The following is a 22,256-nucleotide window of genomic DNA, read 5'->3' as shown; positions in this document are numbered from 1 at the left end:
TTCAGCAAACAGCTTCAAGATATTAAGTAAATGGACATGCAAAAATCTGTTAAAAGCTGGACAGGGGAATATCTAATTTTCATACTATAGAAAAACACCTCAAAGACAAAAGACTATGCTAAAAAAGCAATACAATGATTTTTTTTTTTGGGGAGGGAGGCACCAAGGATTGAACCCAGGGGCACTTTACCATTGAGCCACATCACTAGTTCTTTTATTTTTATCCTGAGACAGTGTCTCATTAAATTACCCAGGATTTGCTAAATTGCTGAGGCTGGCTTTGAACTTGCAATCTGCTTGCCTCAGCCTCTTGAGTTGCTGGGATTACAGGTGTGTGTCACCACGCCTAGCTTCTAATGCTTCTTTTATTCACCAATTCTGAACATTCCAAAGTGACTCTAGATGTCTTTCTAAAATTCCAAGCTGTTTAGCAAAAGATAATACAGCCAAATGCTTATTTGGAAAGAAATTCTTAATTCTTTCCAAGTGTTAATTTCAAGAACTGTACTCACTTCCATTCTTAGTTTTTACATAACCTTTTTCATATTATATGAAAGAAATCTTAATATTTGAGTATACAATTCAATTCTATACAGTTAAAATCCTCTAACAAATGATTTTATAGTATCCATAGCACATTTGAAAATTATAAAAATCTACCTCAAAAAACTATCAACACTCACCAATTGCAACACCAAAAGGTTTTCCTAAAAATCTGTTGTTAGACCCTTCCTTACTATATTCTTTTCAAACCCTGAGATCCAGTTAATAAAAAACTTTTGCTGAATTTTGCAGCCTAGGTATGGCTTAAAAATGATACAACCATTCCCATTTATCCTTCAATTCCCTATAATACACTCTTGTATCTGAGGACTACTGTGGATGATTAAATTTAACATTTATGAGGTTTGTAGTACTTGTGCATTAAAGCACTTCTGAGCATTAAGGAGGATTTATGGGACAAAAAAAAAGACACCAAAATTTTTTAAATGTTTATTTTATTTATTTATTTTTAAATATTTATTTTTTAGTTTTTGGTGGAAACAATATCTTTATTTTATTTTTAAGTGGTGCTGAAGATCGAACCCAGCGCCCCAGCATGCCAGGCAAGCGCATTACCGCTTGAGCCTCATCCCCAGCCCTTATTTTATTTTTTGCAATGCTGGAGATTGAACCCAGGATCTTGTGCATGCTAGGTAATAAGCACCCTACACCAAGTCACACCCTCAGCTCTCAAGACCAATTATTACCCAATTCTATACACCAGGAACTTTGTAGAAATCAAGTATATTCCACCTATATCCATTATTGGCATTTAGTATAGAATAACCAATTAGTATGATTAAGTTTCCTGAAGCCTCTAAAAGCAAGCAGAATTCCTTCTGCTCCATTTAAGGCAGCAGCAGAATAGAACCAAAATGCATAATTTCCTTTCCTATAGCTTTAAAGTTCTCTCCTTTGATTAAACAGATATGAACATCAGTACTCATAAATAGACTACTATGGATCAATAATTATGAACCAAAGTGAATGCTACTTGAACTAATAAAATGTAGTCTTTAGCATTTAGGAAGTATTGAGAACTATACAGTTTTAATAGGCATTATTTTAATTTTAAAATTACTTTAAAAAAGAAAATTTAAAAAAGAAGAAAAAAATTAACAAAAATAATTACTGAAGAAGTAAAAGGCATTATTGATAAGATGTACTATTGGCATTTGAGTAGTGATTCTTAAATAGGATTAAAAATACATAAGCTGGGATCTATGCTGGTGATTCTGATTTTGTGGGAGGACTGGGGCCCCTACCGATTTATTTTGTTAGAATTGCTATTATCAGAAAGACAAAAGACAACAAATGCTAATCAGGTTGTTGAAAAATGGAATCCTTGTACATTGCTGGTGGGAATATAAACTAGTGCAGCCATCATGGAAAACAGAATAGAAGTACCATATTATCTGGGATGCCCACTTCTGGGTATACAGTCAAAGGAAATGAAATTAGTATTTCAAAGAGATAATTGTACCCCCATGTTCACTGCAGAATTATTTGTCACAGTCAAGAAATGTTCATCAACAGAGGAATGGATAAAGAAAATGTGCTATGTGTATGTAAGTACATACACGTATACACATATGTAATATTATTCAGTTTAAAAATAAGAAGGAAATCCTCCTATTTATAACAACATGTATAAACCTCAAGGATGTTATGCAAAAGTAAACCTATTAAGTCAAATTCATGAAAGCAGAGAATAGAAAGGTAGGTATTAGGGACTGGAGCTATGTTGGGCAACAGTTCAGTTATGCAGGACAAAAAAGTTCTGAAGATCTAATGCATAGCACAGTAACTATATAGTTAATAATACTGTATTGCATGCTTAAAATTTGGTAAGAATCCATTTCTAAATGTTCTCATAACATACAAAATTATAACTACATAGGTGATGAATACATTAATTAGCTTGACTATAGCAATGATTTCACAATGCATATATGTATTAAAATATGTCATGGAGCTGGGCATGGTGGCGCATGCCTGTAATCCCAGTGGCTTAGGAGGCAGAGACAGGAGGATTATGAGTTCAAAGCCAGACTCAGCAACTCAGCAAGGCCCTAAACAACGCAGCAAGACCTTGTCTCTAAATAAAATTCAAAAAAGGGTTGGGGATGTGGCTCAGTAGTTAAGCATCCCCTGGGTTCCAATCCCCAGTACAAAAAAAAAAAAAAAAGTGGTCCAAGGTGGTGTCTTGCAGTGACTGAGACGGTTGATGCAGGAGGATCACAAGTTCAAGGCCAGCATCAACAATTTAGCAAAGCCCTAAGCAACTCAATGAGACCCTGCCCCAGCACTCCCCCCAAAATAGGGCTGGGGACATAGCTAAATGGTAAGGTAAAGCACTCCTGGGCTCAATACTCAGTATCAAAAACAAACAAACAAACAACAACAACAACAAAATTATGCTGTCCACATTAAATACACACAATTTTTATTTAGCAACTATACCTCATTTAAAGTTGGCCATTTCAAAGTTGATACCAATAGACACCACATACTAGCAGTTGAGACACTATAGAAGGAAAGCAGGACAGGGTCCCTTTGATCCTTCCTATGCAATATGGCCCAAAATCTAAAGTTTGTCAAAAATGCAGGATAGAGGGACACACCCTATGAACAGTGAACCACATCTGTATTTTAATAATGTATGACTTGCAAGCCACAAACAGTTGTAGAACATATGGTATTTTTAAAGCACTAGGACTAAAAAATACACTATTTATAAAGTAAGATTCTTATAAAGAATCCTTCTAACATAAAATAGAGAAGCATTACTATTCTGGTTGACAAAGAAGGAAGGAAAGTTCAAGGACCCATCTGCTTAATCTTTACCTGTCCTTTGCGTACCACATCCCATTAGTTTGAAAACCACTGTTTCTTTTTTCTCCTTAATATGTTTTTAGTTGTAGCTGGACACAATACCTTTATTTTATTTATTTATTTATTTTCGTGTGGTGCTGAGGATTGAACCCAGTGCTTCACATGTGCTAGGCAAGCGCTCTACCACTGAGCTACAACCCCAGCTGAAAACTACTGGTTTTTAAAAAACATTTATTTTTAGTTATAGGTGGACACAATATCTTTATTTTATTTTTATGTGGTGCTGAGGATCGAACCCAGCGCCTCATGCATGCTAGGTGAGCGCTCTACCCCTTGAGCCACAACTCCAGCCCTGAAAACCACTGTTTTTAATGCAAGAAGATATTTCAGTTCTGGATCATATCCACAAGTCCTACTTGTTAAGCAGTAATATGTAGATGTGTCAACATAACTCAAGATAGTTTTATAAATGATTTTTCACTACTTTAAGATATAAATAAAAGCAAATATACATGGACTCTGTAGTATAATATAAAGGAACTAGGCTCACTTGAGTAGCAGTGATAATTATGGCATTTACTAAATATTCACTAATAATATTCACTAAGTTATAGTCACTGTTTTATGTACTTTATCTGGCTTAGCTTATTTAATCCTAAAATAATCTTTAAAGTAGTATTATTATCCCATTTTTCAGATGTTAAGGTCTCTAAAGCAAAACAGGTGGTAGGGAGTAGACCTAGAACTGGAACTTAAGTGGACTGAATCCAGAGCCCTCAGCTTAATCCTTCTATTGCTTCCTAAATGAAAAGAATGTTCACCACTACTGGGGGCGGCGGGTGGGGGAAGAGGTGGAGGGAATCCCACTAATCCTAAATTTCTTATTACATTCTATCCACAAAACCTAGCCATTATCATCAGAAAAATTAAACACTTGGAAAAATAAAGGCAAATGTTGACACACCCCTATTATCAACCTTCTATTCTGAAACTTCTATTTCACAGTTGTCTTTGAAGTTCATTCTAACCCAATTTCACTTTCATAAAACAATCTGAGAAAAGAACCAAGGATAATCAACAAACCTGGGTTAACTTTAATTTTCTTGGACATGCTTTCCATCTTTGGGGTGTAACACCAGGAAAAAGGTTTTTCTCTATGGGCATCACAATTTCTTTGCAGTCCAACCAAATAGCACCAAGAGAGTGAAATATGACGGCCACACTTCTCTATGTAATAGAGAGAGCCCTTCACAGCATGTTCCTATCACAAGGCCTTCCTGGGCCCATCATAATCTGCCTTCAACCTACTTAACATGTTTCCTTTTCTCCTAGACCATACATTCTAGTATCACTGGGCTACTTCCCTCAAATGTCTTGTACCTTTGGGTCTTTTTGCCTTTTTATACTAGGCTTCTTTTGTCTTAAATTCCCTTCCTCCCTAATGGTTAATATTCTGTTTAAGTTCAGATATCACAGTCTATATGAAACTTTTCTCAATAGTGACCCTGATAGAATATAAAATAAATGTATCCCCTCTTGCTGTTCTTAACTTTGTCAATGCTTCACTTGGGCACTAATATTAAGGTCCATCTGATGATAATTTCTGTATGTATGTGTTTCCTTGAAGTCAAAGACAGGTTTAACTGACCTTCACATCTGCTTTACTCATAGGCTGGGGATATAGCTCAGTTGGTAGAGTGCTTGCCTTGCACGCACAAGGCCCTGAGTTCAATCCCCAGCACTACCAAAAACAAACAAACAAAAAAAGCTTTACTCATGGGTGCCATAGGATGAGAGGAAGAACTCTACAAATACTGTGATGGTAAGCTGACAAATTTCCCTCTTTCATTCTTAAGATCTTATGAAGATTCCAGTTCATAGCAACCCAAATTTGCTTTTCATTTCATGGGGGCAGTTTTGGAATCTTTAGCTTCCCAGTATTTCAAATGTCATCATTTTTTATGGATTATTTACTTTTAAACTCTATGATGTACTATTGGAAGATTTGTCTGGGTTTCAGTACTTAATAATCACACTACACATAGCATCAGTTGGCTGACCCTTTCCAAGTATTTCTGTATTGCATTAAAAAAAAAAAAAAAGACCACATGACTTATTTCCTTAAACTACAGACTTAGTTGCTTGATTCAACAAGAATAAATCTCAAAAGAGGAAACCCAGAGATAAGGTAAGTCATGTGTAATGAGTTAAAAGCAACTACTGGATATGGAAGGGGTCCCCAACTATGATAATACCAGTCAGGAGAAAAAGAGTTTTGCCCATGTCTATACCATCATCCCAATGCACAGGGATTATGTCTATTTCCATAGTACTCTGAATAGGCGGACTCAGTAAGTATAAAATAAATCTACTAACATATAACATTTAATGATCTACCATATCTTTATACTTTTTTAGAAAAATATTTATTTGTTTTTAGTTATAGGTGGACACAATATCTTTGTTTTATCTTTATATGGTACTGAGGATTGAGCCCTGTGCCTCACGCATGCTTGGCAAGCGCTCTACCTCTGAGCTACAACCCCAGCCCCTCTACCATGTTTAACTTATACCTACTGCAAACTAAAAATTCTTGATCCTAGAAATTAAATGATCACTTTGTGTGTGTGTGTGTGTGTGTGTGTGTGTGGTGCTGGAGATTGAACACAGGGCTTTGTGCATATGAGAGGCAAGCACTCTACTTTCTGAGCTATATCCCCAGCCCAGCAATCACCCTTTTGACAATCCTCTAATCCAGAAGACATGGGAAAGAATAAGACATTCCTGAATACAGAATTCTATTTGAAAGAAGTTCTGATATTTACACAAGCAATTTCAATTAATTTCATATTTTTACCCAAGGGAAAAAGAACACTATCATCCTCTTTAGAAAATACTAAGCAAATACTAAAGTGCCTAGAACTAATTTTTCTTACAGAATGGAAACCAAGCATGTGAATCTTTACTGCCATCTATTTCTGCTGAGTTCCAGAAATAAAGAGATGGACAGCTAAGGCTAACACAAAAAACAATAACAAGGGGAAAAAAATGCCAAATGAAAGAGAAACGCTAACATGTTCCACAGCTACACAACAGAACTTCGATGCTTCCATGTGAGTTTCTAACTCCTAGTCTACTGGAAACTTTTCTATCCCTCTTTGTATGGTATAAGATGTCAATGGAAAAAAAAAAAGAGACTCCTATAAAAACCAAAACAATCAACATACTCTGTGAAATATAAATGGAGACATAATCATGCATTATACCAACATTCACAATATGTTTACATTTCAAAAAATGATTAGACATAGAAGAACACTGTAGCCATTATAATTCCATGCTCACAAAACAAATTCTATTGAGAACTAGTTTCTTGGAATATAGAATGTGGTTCATTTGAATGAAAAACATTAATACAAATGAACAAAAAAAGAATACATTTTCATAAAAGAATATAACATTGAAGAAACAACATTAGTAAAATATAGTACTAGGAAAACTAGAGAACACTTCCATTTCAGTTTTGGAAACATACTAACAGTTGCAACATTCTCTGGCTTCAACATAGATGTGGGCTGTACATATGGTTAAGGAATGTCAGCAGTTGTAAAATTCATGCTTTAAATTGCTTTTCCCTAACTTAGAATTCCTCATAGAGAGATGCATTTACATTTAAGAAGGTTCTCACAAGATGCCTTGTTTGCAAATCGTATAAACTATGTCCTACTCCCTCAAGTAAATACTGCATTAGATAGAAGTGACCTATGGGTGGGGCTTTACAGCATACTTCCTGAACAAAACTCATCATACTTTAAAGTATTTTACTTTAGTAATATTTAATAAGTACCTACAAGTGTGCAATACACAGAATGAGGAATAAAAATGTAGGGCTAAATTAAACTACCTATATTCACTTTCATCTGACAGAGCTAGCTTATTTATGGGTTGCTGCCCAGATTCCCTTAGAAATTCCCTTTAATACAAATGAACTTTCAAGAATTTCTACTGATAATGCCTTGGAAAAAAAAGATCATCGCCTCCCTTACTAAATCTGTATGTAGCATTATTGATTTTTCATAATTCTTAGCATCTGAAGAACACTACTTTATCTGTACTGTCCCTGACTCTTAAGGACAAGACAAGTGTACTTTACCTAAAAAAGGCATCAGTGTAGGAAAATTGTTTTGGTTGTTGGCATCACCGGGTTTGAACAGAACATTAGAGATGCAGGCAGCCCTTTTATTTTGGATTGCTGCTGTCAGTACCTTTAACATAGTCAAAATTTATATCAAACATAATGGTTTAAACACTTATGACTTATAGCTTATTAGCATTATTTTTAACCTTCAAAAATAAGTGATCTACTCAAAACACAAACCAGAAAGTTTGTCTTATCAATGGCATTCAAGGGGCTAAACATTATTATGAAACCTAAGACTTGGTGATTAAACCGACTTCAAATAGCACATATCTCTTGCACAAAGAAGTTACTAAATTAATAAAAGGAGCCTGACACCCAATTTGGATAAACTCACTGTAAAATTCAGTAAATCAATCTTGGCTTTCCAAGATCCTAAAAACCTTCCTTACAGATACCTTTGTTCCTTCTGCACTTCTATGGTCCCTATATCCTTATTCATAGACAGGGATATCATGGTCCAATTTCCATTTACTGGAATATAAAGCCTTACAAATATTATACTCAAGGAAAAACATAAAAGCATTTATATACTCCTCACAACTAGGCACTTTAGCCTCTCCAACATTCTTGTATAAAGACTTAATCTAGTGGTTTATGATTATTTATTCTCATTCTCACTCTCCTATTTCTGTATCCATGATCTCCTCTCCTTTATTAAGGCAAGAAAGAGAGAGAACCTGAATGTGAAAATAATTAAAGGAAAAAAAAAAACCCTGCTTTCCTGTAAACATTTTTCACCACTAATCCAGTGGTTGTGAATCCTGGATGTATATTATAATCACTTCAGGAAATTTTAAATATCCTGATGCCCAAGTTACATTCCAAACTTCCTAAATAAGAATCTCTGGAGTTGAGATCAGATATCAGCATTTTTTAAAAGCTTACTAGGTAACTGCAATATGTAGACAAGAATCATTCCATTAATTAAGGTTGAATACTGGCTCTCTAGTTTTCTATATAGAAAAACTAATCCCAATCTTGTGGGGTTTTTGTTTTTTTTATTCAATAGAAGAGACAGAAACCAGGGTTGCTCAACCACTGAGCCGCATCTCCAGTTCTTTATTTTTTTAGAGATAGAGTCTTGCTAAGCTTCTGAGGCTGCCTTTGAACTTGTGATTTTTTTTGCCGTAACCTCTCAAAGTTGTTGGGATTACGGGTGTGCGCCACAGTGCCCAGCTCCCAATCTTGGTTTCCATACAGAATTTCAAGAAACTTTTCAAAGATTCCTGGGCTGTGATTTGCTTTAATATTGGGGAATTTCACCAGGTATGGTGGCACATAACTGTGATACCAGCAATTTGGGAGTTTGGGGCAAAAGATTGCAACTGTAAGACCAGCCTCAGTAACTCAGCAAGACCATGTCTCAAAAAAATAATAAAAAGGACTGGGATATAGTTAGCTCAGTGGTAAAATGCTGTTGGGATCAATCACTAGTATGCACCCCACCCCCCAGTCAAAAAGGGAAAAATTAGAGAATTTTGTCCCTTGGAAAAGGATGTTTTTCATTGGCTGTAAGGAAGGAGACAGAATTCTTTTTGCATACTCTCCATCTGCCAGGAGCTGGTTCTGTTCCCTATGTTGACTAAAAGCACAAAAAAAAATTTGGGGGTTCTCATTAAATAGGATTAATACTAGTCATGAATATCTGATTCCGCCAATGTAAATGCCAAGGAAGCTTAGGCCCCCAAGATTCCTTCTCCTACCTCCAGCAGATCTATCATCCTGGTCATCTGGGAGTAGATAAGGACCCTATGTCCTTGAGATTTGAGCCGAGTCAGCAGGACATCAAGGGCATATAGTTTTCCACTGTCAGTGATGAGGCTCTCCTTGCCTGGGGAGAAGAAAAAGGAGGAGGGGACATACTATTTAATTGAAGCAACAAAATCACTCACTGCAAAGCTGTGTGCAGGCAAAATTATTACATCCAGGATACCTTTTATCATGAGAACAGGAAAATGCATCTGAAGAAGAGTGCAAAGTCCTGTTGAATCATGACTCCAGGAGTACTCAACATTCTAAAGAGGTAGGTATAGACTTTCTCTCAGCTGACAGCTCCCAATCAGACAACTCCCAATTAGTTCTGTTGTTAAGTGTTTATGTCCTGAATAAGGAACATGATGTCTGAATTTTGAGAAGAAATTGATTTCTTTGTCTGCTGCAAAGAAATCTGGAAGCTTCTCTATTCCACATTCTTATGCAGGGGACCAGGTTCGTGTGGGCATCTATGAGTGATGTCTATGTCATACCTGCTATAAAGTAAACTGAAAAATCTGTTTTTATTTCCTTTGACTATCTCCAGATAGATTTCTATTAGTTCTGTTGTTAAGTGTTTATGTCCTGAATAAGGAACATGAGAATATATAGGAAAAATGGCTGTTCCTGCCTTCTCTTGGAGAAATATAAACACTAAGAAATGCAAACACACATATCCACACTTGACCTTTCATTAAAATTTTTTATTGTTCTGCAGTGCTGGGGATCAAGTTCAGTACACTGTGCATGCCTGGCACATGCTCTATGACTGAACTACATCCTCAGGCCATTGAGGTTTTTGTTTTGTTGTTAAAACCTGACTAACCAACAAAACAACAACAACACAAAATCAACCACCAAAACTCCCTCTGCTGATGATTTCAAAAGGCTGGCTAGTAAATGTCATTAACCCAAGATGTAATTCAATAAAGACATACGGGCTTGTTCAGCTTTTAGAAGGACTGGTTCTGGATTTCTGTGAAATGAAGTTGCTTTCACTTGCTAACGTGCATTTTTTCCTTTCCTCTTCCCATAAGAAATGCATTCAGCCACAGAACTTTAAAGAACACTTAACTCACAAATTTTCATCTCATCCATTCAATATCATTCAACTCCCATCATATTTCAGGAAGCAGAGTTTCCTGTTTGCAGACTGGTCCATAAACATGCCCTGAACAATTGCTGCCATTAGAGGATAAAAGAAGAAGCTTGAGAGGTTGCATAAGAATACATATGGAAGTGGCTAGGGGACACAAAAAGGATGGAGATCATACATTGAAAACTAACAACTGGGGCTGGGGATGTGGCTCAAGCGGTAGTGTGCTCGCCTGGCATGCGCGGGGTGCTGGGTTTGATCCTCAACACCACATAAAAATAAAATAAAGATATTGTGTCCACCTAAAACTAAAAAATAAACATTAAAAAAGTAAAAAAACTAACAACTGAAAGTCAAGAAGAAAATTATAAAGGAAATTGCTTTGTGAATCCTAGTATCTGGGTTTAAACCCATGAATTTTTTTTTTTTTTTAGATTTTTTGTTGTTTATTTTATTTATTTATATGTGGTGCTGAGAATTGAACCCAGTTCCTCACACATGCCAGGCAAGTGCTCTACCGCTGAGCCCCAGCCCCAGCCCCAGCCCTGAACCTACGGATTTTTTTTTTTCCAGAACTAAAGAGGCTGACTATTGCGAGTAGTCCAAGAGTTCTCAACTGTCATTCTCGCCACTATTTGCCAAGTGCATAATTATTGTCTAAACTGAACAAGAACGGATGTGCTGATAGCACCATAACAAATCATCAGACGCTGTTTATGCTACAAAGCTATGGGTTCTGGATGTTTACTCCTCTGTGCCACAGCCTGCCTTTTCCCACCTTCAGAATACTGCCAGGCCACATCTCTCCCACCCCAATCCTTCCCTGTCTTTGTGACATACACCTTTTTTTCAGCTTCTTTGTTTGGTCCTGTTTAGATTATTGAAATGCTCTTCATTTTGTTGTCTTCCTAACAGCACAATCAAATGACTACAGCTGGGACAGAAGAGACCATTAAGCCCCCTCCACGACACCAAACAAGGAGGCCTGTATAAATTCCAAGTCTGATCAGGCAGCAACACAGTCCTGTTAACAACTTGAAATTTTCTTTCTATCATAATTACCCTTTTTTAACTAGATTGCTAGGGGTGTCTCAATTTTGATTGTTCCTAAATAATCCCCACTGAGCTACCTACCAATCTGCTTCAGATATTATGTTCTTTTTGTTCTCATTAAAAGCACAAGAAGTCTAAATGTGTGTGTGTATTCTTTTTTCTGGGATTATAGGTGTGCATGACCGTGCCTAGCAAGCCCATGTGTCTAAGTGTGTATGGTGGCGGGGGGACTAGGGATTTAATTCAGGGGTCCTTTACCCACTGAGCTACATTCCCAACCCTTCTTATTTTGAGACAAGCCTAGTTAAGTTGCTGAGGCTGGCCTCAAATTCGTGATCCTTCTCTATCAGGCTCCCAAATCACTAGGATTACAAGATGCATAACCATGCCTGGCAAGCACACATATTTTAAGCCACTGAATGAACGGGCAAGCTTAGCCCTCCAGATTTCTGCAGTCTACTTATCTACTATTTCCATATATACTCCCTCAGCATAAATATTAAAGTGTGGGCATCTATGAGTGATGTCTATGTCATACCTGCTATAAAGTCATCTCCAAATAGGTTTCTATTAGTTCTGTTGTTAAGTGTTTATGTCCTGAGAAAGGAACATGATGTCTGAATTTTGAGAAGCTTCAATTGATTTCAAAATCATGATTAAATGGTTTTCATGCATTCCACTTTCTACATTGACTGCTAACCAGAATGACCTGATGCGAAGATTAGAAACACTCAGTAATGAAGATGTGCATACACTTACAAGGATAAACTCTGATGCACCCCCAAAAAAGTAAGAAATGGTGTCTATTGCCAGCTTATTATTATGGGAGTGGGGGAGGCAGAAATGTTTGGACTGGACTTCTTTGGACTGGCCTGAAGGAAAAAGCCTAAGAAAAAAATAGCAGCAAGGGCTTAAAAATGAGAAAACCTTAGATTCTCTGGTAAGTGTGCTAGGCAGGGAAAATCAGTCTCAGTGTTTGTCCCTAGTAAAGAATGTAGGAAAAAAAACAAGCTTCTTTTTCTGCATATGCTGTTGTCTTCTATGTCTAGCATACATCACCCGATTTTGAGGAGCTACCAAAAGTCCCACTGGACAAGACCACCACCTGTTGCTAAGTAGGGCACAGAGCCAGGAGGAGCACAATTCCATAGAAATCGGAATGATTCTGCCAAGTCAGGCTGTTCTTTAAAACAGGAGCTCAATGTTGAAACAGACGTATCCTACCCTTATAATCTCTCATAATGCTACTGTTATTTTCATTTAGATTTAGGTTCGTACTGTCCACAGTTTACGATACTATTCAGAGACAAAACAAAACAACAAAAAAAATGTAGCCGGTGACAGTAAAATTAGGGTAACAGATTAAATAATCTCTGTTTTCCAAGGAAAGGAGCCTTCTGAAAGGATCTTATATCCACCTGGTGAAGCATGGGGAAGCAATCAAGGTGAGAAACCCAGGAGATTTTGGTTCAGTCTCTCCAAGGAATGTAAAAGAACCAACACTTCCCAGTGTAACAAAAAATGTGAAAGTATAAAGGAAAGAGAGATAAAATACGGGTTCCAGTGACACCCGCCTCCGCACCCACCACTGGCCCAGAGAGTCTACAGAGCACAATGGGGTCAGTGAGGAGCTGGTTGGTTCTCACAGTAAACAGCCAGTGAGGCTGGTGCTTTTTATCGATGCAAAAAGAACTCAGACACTTCCTGCTATTTAAACAAGGTCCATTTTTCTTTCAAAGAACAGGAAAAGCCACAAGAGATTCCCACAGCGCCAGCAATAAGCCTTCTAACTCCTGTACTGGGAACTAAGAAACCAGAATGAAGAAGAAATAAGGTGCTATCCTGCTTCTTTTGATACCTGCACTCACCTCCTGCCTGGGCTTACTATACTTGGGCTTTCCCCTGATTTCCAAACAATATACATCCACCATATTCATGTGTTCTAAGTCAGTTCTGAGTATGCAATAGTGCTTTAAAAAAAATTTTTTTTAATTGTAGTTGGACAGAATACCTTCATTTTATTGTTATGTGGTGCTGAGGATCAAACCCAGGGCCCCAACATGCTAGGAGAGTATTCTACCACTGAGCCACAACCCCAGCCTAGCAATAGTGCTTTTACAAAAAAGGCATCTTCCAGTCAGAGCTTCAACAAATTACAAGAAGCCTTGACACAAAGCCCCTTGACACTTGTAATAAAGTTAACATTAAATGGAAAAACCAGGCCTTCAGCACTGGAATCCAATAACTTTTAGAAATAATAGATGTTCCCTTTTGAATGTTTAGCTCTAGTTTACTTCCATTTCATGTCAATAAGATGAATATACTCAAGATATCAGAGAATTAGAACAACCATAACTAATACCATAGCTCCAAGTTCATACACCAGTATGCCAGCAGGTGTAAGGAAAGATTATGAGCATTATAAGTTGAACACCGAGATCATGAACTCTCTTTATGTTCAACTTCCTTACAAGTAGTCTCACCAAAGCAAAGATGAAAACCTAGTTTCCTCTCAACCCCTGACCTTGACCCTAGGGGGTCTGGGAATCTGCTAGAATTTTGGCACAAAACACGCTGTTTTTCCTTTTGTTATCATTCAGATCTCTAGTGTTCCGTGCAGGACACTGTTTATGCTACTTAAATGAGGCTTTCTGGGAGTGACGACATTCTCATTCATTCAACTGGCAATGACATAGACAAATGAATTCATTCTACCTGAATCCTTTCCTCCTACCATGCTTCCCCCCCTCTTTTTTCCCGTCCCCCCTGCTGTACTGGGGATGGAACCCATGGCTTTGTGCATGCTGGGCAAATTCTCTACTACTGTGCTTCATTCCAGTTCCACTCACTTACTCGCCCCACCCCCCCAACAAAGAGTACCATTCCTCTCTCCTAAGAAAACATTTATCTCTCCAAGTCTTAAAGAATTAGTATTTTCACTTAAAAATTACTAAGAACTAAAAATGAGATAGAATCCTCAAGAACTCTGCAAAACCACCACAGGGAATATCTCACGTATTCTCCTTTTGCTAAAGCTGAGAACACATTCCAAGAGAATGTATAACTCACCTGGAATCCTGATGAAAGACCAACCATTCTGGGGCCTGATGCTCCACAGTCCTCCGGCTGGCTCTGGGAAGAACTGAGATCGTCTATTCAGCCAGTCTGCAGCCAGTTCAGGGGCCCCATTCAACAAACACTGCTTGGCTGCCAGACTCCCTCCTTCCTTCAGAACTCGCCTCTCATATTCTGCACTTCGGTCATTGCAATAAGAATCCAATGGCACTGCGGTGACCTGCAAAGATTCACACAAGACAGCTTTCACGTTTTTCATACACATTAAGTTTTTGGGACTCTAAAACCAGACTGATATGGAAAATTCTTAGGCTGACAGTTTTAAATACCCTGTGCTGACAAATTAAGCGCCCCAGATACTGACTTAATGAGCTTCTCCAGATTAAAAGGCCAACTCTAGTAACATGAATCTGCAAACAAAATAAAGATATAAAGAGAGCTAGAGTAGGCAGATAAGTGAGGATATCAGGCCAGCAATGATTCTGTTTTTATATATATACGTCCCATCATTCCACCACCTCCATTCATTGCTAGATTATGTTCCTGGTAAAGTGCTACTAGTGATACACATCATGGCAATGCCTAAAAGACATCTGGAACTAGTCATCACTAAAGAACTAGAAGAGTATTGGCCTGGCACATCTGGAGCCATCTTTAATGCTCCAGTAGCAAAATTCCCAAGTTTATCAATACTTCTTTCTGTTTCTCTGACCAGTTTTCTGACTGTCAAACCTAATGGAAGATAAAAGAAACTTTCTTTCAAGCTATAAGCTAGGAAAGAGGAGGTCAATGGGGTGAAGGATAGGAGAGAAGCAACTGCCAGCAAGAAACAGATTCATGGCCTGGGTAAGTAAAAGACTGCACAATTCTTATCAAAAGGTGTTTTAAATGTAGATTATTTGGCCTGGTGCAGTGGTGCATGCCTGTAATCCCAGTGGTTCAGGAGGCTGAAGCAAGAGGATCAAGAGTTCAAAGCCAGCCTCAGAAACTTAGCAAGGCCCTTAGCAACTCAGCAAGATCCTGTTTCTAAATAAACTATAAAAAAGGGCTGGGGATATGGCTCAATGGTTAAGTGCCCCTGGTTTTATTGCCTGGTAACAATAACAACAATAAAAAAGGTGCAGCCCAACAACAGTATGATGCCACCCTAATAAAATAGTGGTATATTCAGATGGCTGTGGCATCATCTGATAAGGAGCCTGCTGAAAATGACAAAGCTACCTCTTGTCAAAATGTAGAGGCCAAGAATGATAATAATGCTAAAGCCTATTACAAGCAATGAATTGGTCACAAGAACCTTGGAGCTAGACTGAGACACAGAGAAACTGGGCATAAGGAATAAGGGCAAGAATATGAAAGAACAAGAACATAAAGCATTGGCTGTAACTCTATTACTTCTTAGAAGTAGGCTATTAACTATTCTATTTTTACATCAATGGATTTTTGAGGGCAACAGTTCTGAAGTTTTTGCATGCATAAGCAGTTGAGTGGGAATGTATCAAAAGTGAGCATTTTAATATAGAAGGCCTGGTCTAGGTTTTTAATACACCCCAGATTATCAAGCTACGGCTAGAAAAATACTGCATTGGGGTACATAAACAATCAGGTACATAAATGAACCTGTAGCTGTAGGTGTTTCTACTGGGAACAAGAAGGTATCAAGATCAGAGAAAGAACATCATTTACCAATAAACAGACAATAACGCCTCTGGGGGCAGATGAAGTGAAATGGAGTTTGCTAGGGAACAGTGCCATCTATAGTCCATATGCAAAATTACAAAGTGCCATTGCAAATGGGGCTCAGAATTCTAAAATCCACCCAGGTTCACTAAAGAAATAACTGTATCCGGACAGTCCTAGGAGATCACACCATCTATATGTCTCCAGAGCTTGCTTTCTTGACTCCAATGTATGTGCCTTCCCATTGATACTTGAGCTTAGGAAAATAAAAGACTGAAATACATAGCACAAGCATAAAAATTAGATCTCTCCTCCCTGTTATTGTTTGCCCTCTTAAGACCCCAGGAAGACTCTGAGCCAGAGCAGACATTCTCCATGTAGGATGTGAGTCCCATAACCTCATGATTCATAATACCTATATTTCAATAAAAACAGCTGAAGTAGGGCTAGGGTTGAAGCTCAGTGGTAGAGTGCTTGCCTAGGTGCTGAGTTCAATCCTCGTCACCACATATAAATAAGTAAAATAAAGGTATTGTGTCCATGTACAACTAAAAATATTTAAAACAACAATAACAACAAAAACAGCTAAAGTAGTAGTGGCCTGGACATCAGAAATATGATCAGCTTTATATATTTCCAACAGCATGCATACTCTTGAAGTAAAGCATACTTGGTCTTTTCTAATGAGACTGATAATGATCAATTGTACATTCAATGACAATTACTTTTCTTTTTTATAAAAAGCAGAAATCACCTGGGAACTATACATAAAGACTTTGGGCCAATACTCTTAAAAGAAAAATTAAGAGCTAGAAACTCAGGATGAATAGGTAGAGAACAGTGACGGAGAAAGGATGCTTTCTGCTGAGGACTCATTTCTAAGCACATTTTTTTTTTTTTTACTTGTCCTTTTTAGATATACATGACAGTAGAATATATTTTGACATACCCACATGGAGTATAACTTATTCTAATTGGGATCCCATTCTCATGGTTGTACATGATGTGGAGTGGAGTTTCACTGTTGGTATATTCATATATGAACATAGGAAAGTTTTGTCTAATTCATTCTACTGTCTAGGTACTCTTTTTAGGGAGGGGGGAATCGTGGGGATTTAACTCAGGGGCACTTGCCCACTGAGCTACATCCCCAGCCCCCCACCTTTTTTTTTTTAAATTTAGAGACAGGGTCTCACTGAGTTGTTTAGTGCCTTGCTTTTTGCTGAGACTGACTTTGAACTCGTGATCCTCTTGTCTAAGACTACTGAGCCGCTGGGATTACAGGCATCACAGATGTCATGTTCTAAGTAGTAAGGAGTGTACTTGTGAGGTCCTAAAGAGGGCAAAAAAAATCCTTTTCTGCTTAGAATCAATCCCACTTCCAAGTCAGCTCCATTCTAGACAGCTTTCACCCATTCTGCCAACGTTAAATGGCCTTCCTGATGGCCTTCCAAAGGAAGCTTCAAAGCTTCTCTCATTCCACCACAGATGGGATGAAAATTCATAGAAGAGCTGGAAAATGGTGGCACATGCCTATAATGGTAGCTACTCCAGAAGTTGAGGCAAGAGTATCAGATGTTCAAGGCCAGACTACTTGGCAACTTAGCAAGATCCTGTCTCAATGTAAAATAAAAAGGGCTGGGAATGTAGCTTCGTGGTAGAACACTTGTCTAGCATGTGCAAAGCCCTGGGTTCAATTCCTAGTATCTTAGGAAAGAAGAAGAAAAAAAGATAACACAAGATAATTAAGATATGTCATGATAAATCATCATTCACTCTAAGACTGATCTGAAGGTGATAACTACATATATGTACATGTAACATTCAGACACGCTTAGAATTCTTACTATCATCATAATCTTGATGTAATTACTGCCATTTTCAGGTTCAGCACAGGCTATATGATAAAACTTTACAAAGATGAGAGGGTCTCAGGAGGAAAGGAGGGTGCTGGGGAGTAGCTTTTCAGAAAAATGAGTAGTTGGTTATAGAACATAGGAGGATTCAGTAGTAATGAAGAATTTTTTTAAAAAAAATTAACCTTTTTTTAGTTGTAGATGGAAATGAAACCTTTCTTTTATTTTTATGTGGTGCTGAAGATCGAACCCAGTGCCTCACACATGCTAAGCAAGTGTTCTACCACTGAGCCACAACCCCAGCCCAGTAACAAAGAATTTTTATGTCCGTAAATGCAACTACAGGTCAAAATAGTTCATTTTTATTGGCTCTATAAAATATTGGGAATGTGAGAAATAAAACCTTGATATCCGTCTCCCAGAAATCTAAACTTCCTCTACTAGGAAGAACAAAACCAGAAGTGTATCTCCAGCAATTAGAGAAATGCAAATCAAAACAACTCTGAGATTCCATCTCACTCCAGTCAGAATGGCAATGATCAAGAATACAAGCACTAGTAAGTGTTGGCAGGGGTGTGTGGAAAAAAGATACACTCATTGATGGTGGGACTGCAAAACTGGTGCAACCACTATGGAAAGCAGTATGGAGATTCCTCAGAAAACATGGAATGAACCACCATTTGGCCCAGCTATCCCACTCCTTGGTTTATACCCAAAAGACTTAAAGTCAAGATACTATGGTGACATAGCCACAATAATGTTTATAGTAGCTAAATTCCCAATAGCTAAACTATGAACCATCCTAGATGCCCTTCAACAGATGAATGGATAAAGAAAATGTGGTACATATATACAATGGAATATTACTCAGCTTTAAAGAAGAATTAAATTATGGCATTTTGCTGGTAAATGAATGGAACTAAAGAATATCATGCTAAGTGAAATAAGCAGATTCCAAAAAAACAAAGGTTGAATGTTTTCTCTGACAAGTGGATGCTGATTCATAATTGGAGGGGGGTGGGGTAGGGAAGAGACTGAAAAAAAAAAAACTTTAAAAAAATTTTTTTTTGGTGGAGATACACACAATGCCTTTAATTAATTATTTTTTTATGTGGTGCTGAGGCTCAAACCCAGTGCCTCACAGGTGCTAGGCAAGTGTTCCACCACTGAGCTGCAACTCCAGCCCTGGGAACTTTTTGTGCAGAGGGGAGTGAAGGGTGGAGTGGGGCTATGGGGAAAAGAATGGTAGAATGAGACTGACATTATTACCCTATATACATATCTAAGATTATACATATCTAAGATTACAGTATTGGTGTGACTCTACATCATGTATAGCCAGAGGAATGAGAAGTTGTGCTCTATTTGGGTACAATGTGTCCAGATGCATTCCATTGTCATATATAACTAATTAGAACAAATTAAAAATTGAAATTAAAAAAATTAATTAAAACAAAACCATAAAACCAGAGGTGTAAGGCTGTCTTCTATGGAAACATGGCTTTAGATGCTGTCTAGTGTAAGTATACTTCCCTAAGTCAACTTAAGCTTCTAAGACCAAGAGTATTTTGGAAAAGCAGGATACATACAAAATCTAAATTCTTTCTAGATAGCCAAATAAACCCAATGAAGTTGAGAGTGGCAAGAGAATGAAGTTCACACATCAAAGGACTAGTAGAAAGAAATCTAGGCAGGCAGGAGTCAGTGGGACTCAATACCTTATTTCCATTCATCATTTCTTTGGAATCTGCCAGATTCTGTTTTTTTTTTTTTTTAAATAAACTTAAAGATGCAAGCCAATAAAAATAATGGTAGAAAAATGTTTTCCAGGAGACTGACCCATATATATGATTCATCAGTATTTATCAAGAAGAATTAAAGTTATTATACAACAGTGATACATGAATACCCATGTTCACAGAGGCACAATTCAAAATAGCCAAACTATGGAACCAGAAGCCTAGGTGTCCATCAATGAATGGATAGATACAGAAAATATGGCATATATACATATATAATTCAGCCATAAAGAAAAATGAAATTATATCATTTGCAGGAAAAAATGGATAAAATTACAAACCACCAGGTTAAGGGAAATAAGTCAAATTCAAAAGATTAAGGGTAGTGTGTTTTCTCTCATAATATGCAGAAGCTAGAGAGGAAAAAGGAAAAAGAAGGTGAGGGTAAATCTTATAAAAATCAAAGGGAGATCAGTAGAGGAAAGGGACCAAGGCGTAGGAAGTGGGGAGGTAGGAGGAAGCACTGAGGAATGATAATGGCCAAATTAAGTAAGTAACAATAAATCTCATCATTACATACAACTATATTGTACCAAAAAAAGGAAAAGGAAAAAGAAAGATATATATATATATATATACACACACACATATGTATATACATTCATACATACATGTATATACATTCATACATACATACATACATGTATATATATACATACATACATGTAAATACGTATATATACACATATGTATGTATATATATACACATACACATATATGCATACTTATAGATATTTATAAAAGAAGAAGAAAATGTTAGTCTCAGAGAGCTGCCTGGCAAACTAGAAGTTGTCCATTGCAGCAAAAGAAAACAAACTGGGTAAACAGAAACTTACTCTTTTCTCTAATTACTTAGTCTAGCCACATGTCTATTCTGCCTTTCTCCCATCATTACTTCTTTGTAGAGCTTTTGTCTGGCTCTGATCAACATGGATAGGAAAGGCAGTGAAGATATAGGCAAAGTAAACAACTCATTGAGCCAATGGAAGCCTTTGCAGTGATACTTGTTAGCAATCATGGAAGTACTGTTTTGATAAACAGGGTATTAGGAAGGATCCAGCCAGCTGCTCAAAGTTGAACCACAATAGAAATTACTCCCGCTCTGCAAATAAATGTATAACTGCTGAATGGGGAATAGATGCAACAGTCACCTTTTAGATAGAATGAACTTGTGAACCTCCAATGTAGGCAAGACTGCTTAGGAAGTGAGAAAACATCAGAATGAGAAACTGATTGATTCTGGAGTGTAATATTTCCTTTTATTATGTGAAAACTGTACTGAGGTGATAAGGCCCAGATCAAATTTCCCCCCTAATTGGGGTCCCTCCTATGAAAATCCTTTAAAACCTCAATGCACGTGACAAATGGCTCCCTCTCCCCTGACCCTGCAGTTGAGTGATAATCAACCCGACAGATGGCTTGTTCCTATTGTAGTTTAGAACTCCTGATAAAATGAAAAGCAGCAGCTATCCACAATAAACTATTCTCAAATCTACACAATGCAAGATAAAGAAATGCTGTCTTGTGAAGGCCAGGACCATGGATGTCATCCTTTTTAAATACTATGACTTATATGTTCCCTTAAGGTTCAAATGGCCTTAAAACAGTTCTGTTTACGAAGGAGACTCTTTGAAACTTGTTTTATTTCTTCTAGTACTATTCATTTAATCTCTTCCCCTCTTGTGGCACTTACTCGTGGACTGGCCACACACAAAAAAGATGGCAGCTCAGTGAGCAGGCAGCAACGAAGTGAAGAGGTAGCTGATCTCCGCTGATGGACAACCTGGTCTGAGTAGCCACTCACAGCTTTACAGTGGCTGCTGAAAACAAGAGACTTCAAAACAAAAATGCAAGTTAGTGCCGGACAGAAGCAAAATGAAGAGCAAACAAAACAAAACCTCATTAAGTATCTGAATTAACGTTTGTCTTAACCAATACTATTAATTATAATAAACAATTAGATACTAATTAGAACCAAGTATGTAATATAGATGATCCATATTGATTTCAAAATGTGCTTCTGTTAGTATACCTTAAGTGGTATAACTAATTCTATACCTGGAAGATAATACTGTCTATTTATAAGACACAGCAAAATTTTAAAAGACAAAAGTGTACATAGGACCCAGTGCCTCCTAAAATTTCAAATACAGCACTCATCTCTGAGAGTTTATAAAATGTGTCAATATGCAAAAATAAAAACTTGATTCAAATGTGTTAAAACATTTACAATAGCTGCCTAACATAGTTACATCGCTAAAGAAAAATTTTATTGTATACTTCGAAAAGCTCAATGCAACATTTTCTAAATTCAAGAATCAAAGAAATACTATTTTTTTATGAGATGCTCCATGAAAGAGAAAATT

The 22,256-nt window shown here is 37.3% G+C and overlaps 1 protein-coding gene across 2 annotated transcripts in view; it reads right to left on the bottom strand.

Annotated features, from left to right (window-relative positions):
- INO80 (INO80 complex ATPase subunit) overlaps positions 1-22,256 on the bottom strand; it is a 137,550-nt gene that overhangs the window by 33,734 nt on the left and 81,560 nt on the right. For both annotated transcript variants that reach the window (XM_081293621.1, XM_081293620.1), the window contains exons 25-27: positions 21,584-21,724; positions 14,550-14,775; positions 9,283-9,410 (exon numbers count right to left, since the gene is read on the bottom strand). In XM_081293621.1, coding sequence (XP_081149747.1) covers positions 9,283-9,410; positions 14,550-14,775; positions 21,584-21,724 — 495 coding nt within the window. The remainder of the gene's footprint in view (positions 1-9,282; positions 9,411-14,549; positions 14,776-21,583; positions 21,725-22,256) is intronic.

This window comes from Spermophilus citellus (genome assembly GCF_964194105.1).
Source record: "Spermophilus citellus genome assembly, chromosome: 4".
Classification (NCBI taxonomy): Eukaryota; Metazoa; Chordata; class Mammalia; order Rodentia; family Sciuridae; genus Spermophilus; species Spermophilus citellus.
This window is presented reverse-complemented; position numbering and strand designations above follow the sequence as displayed.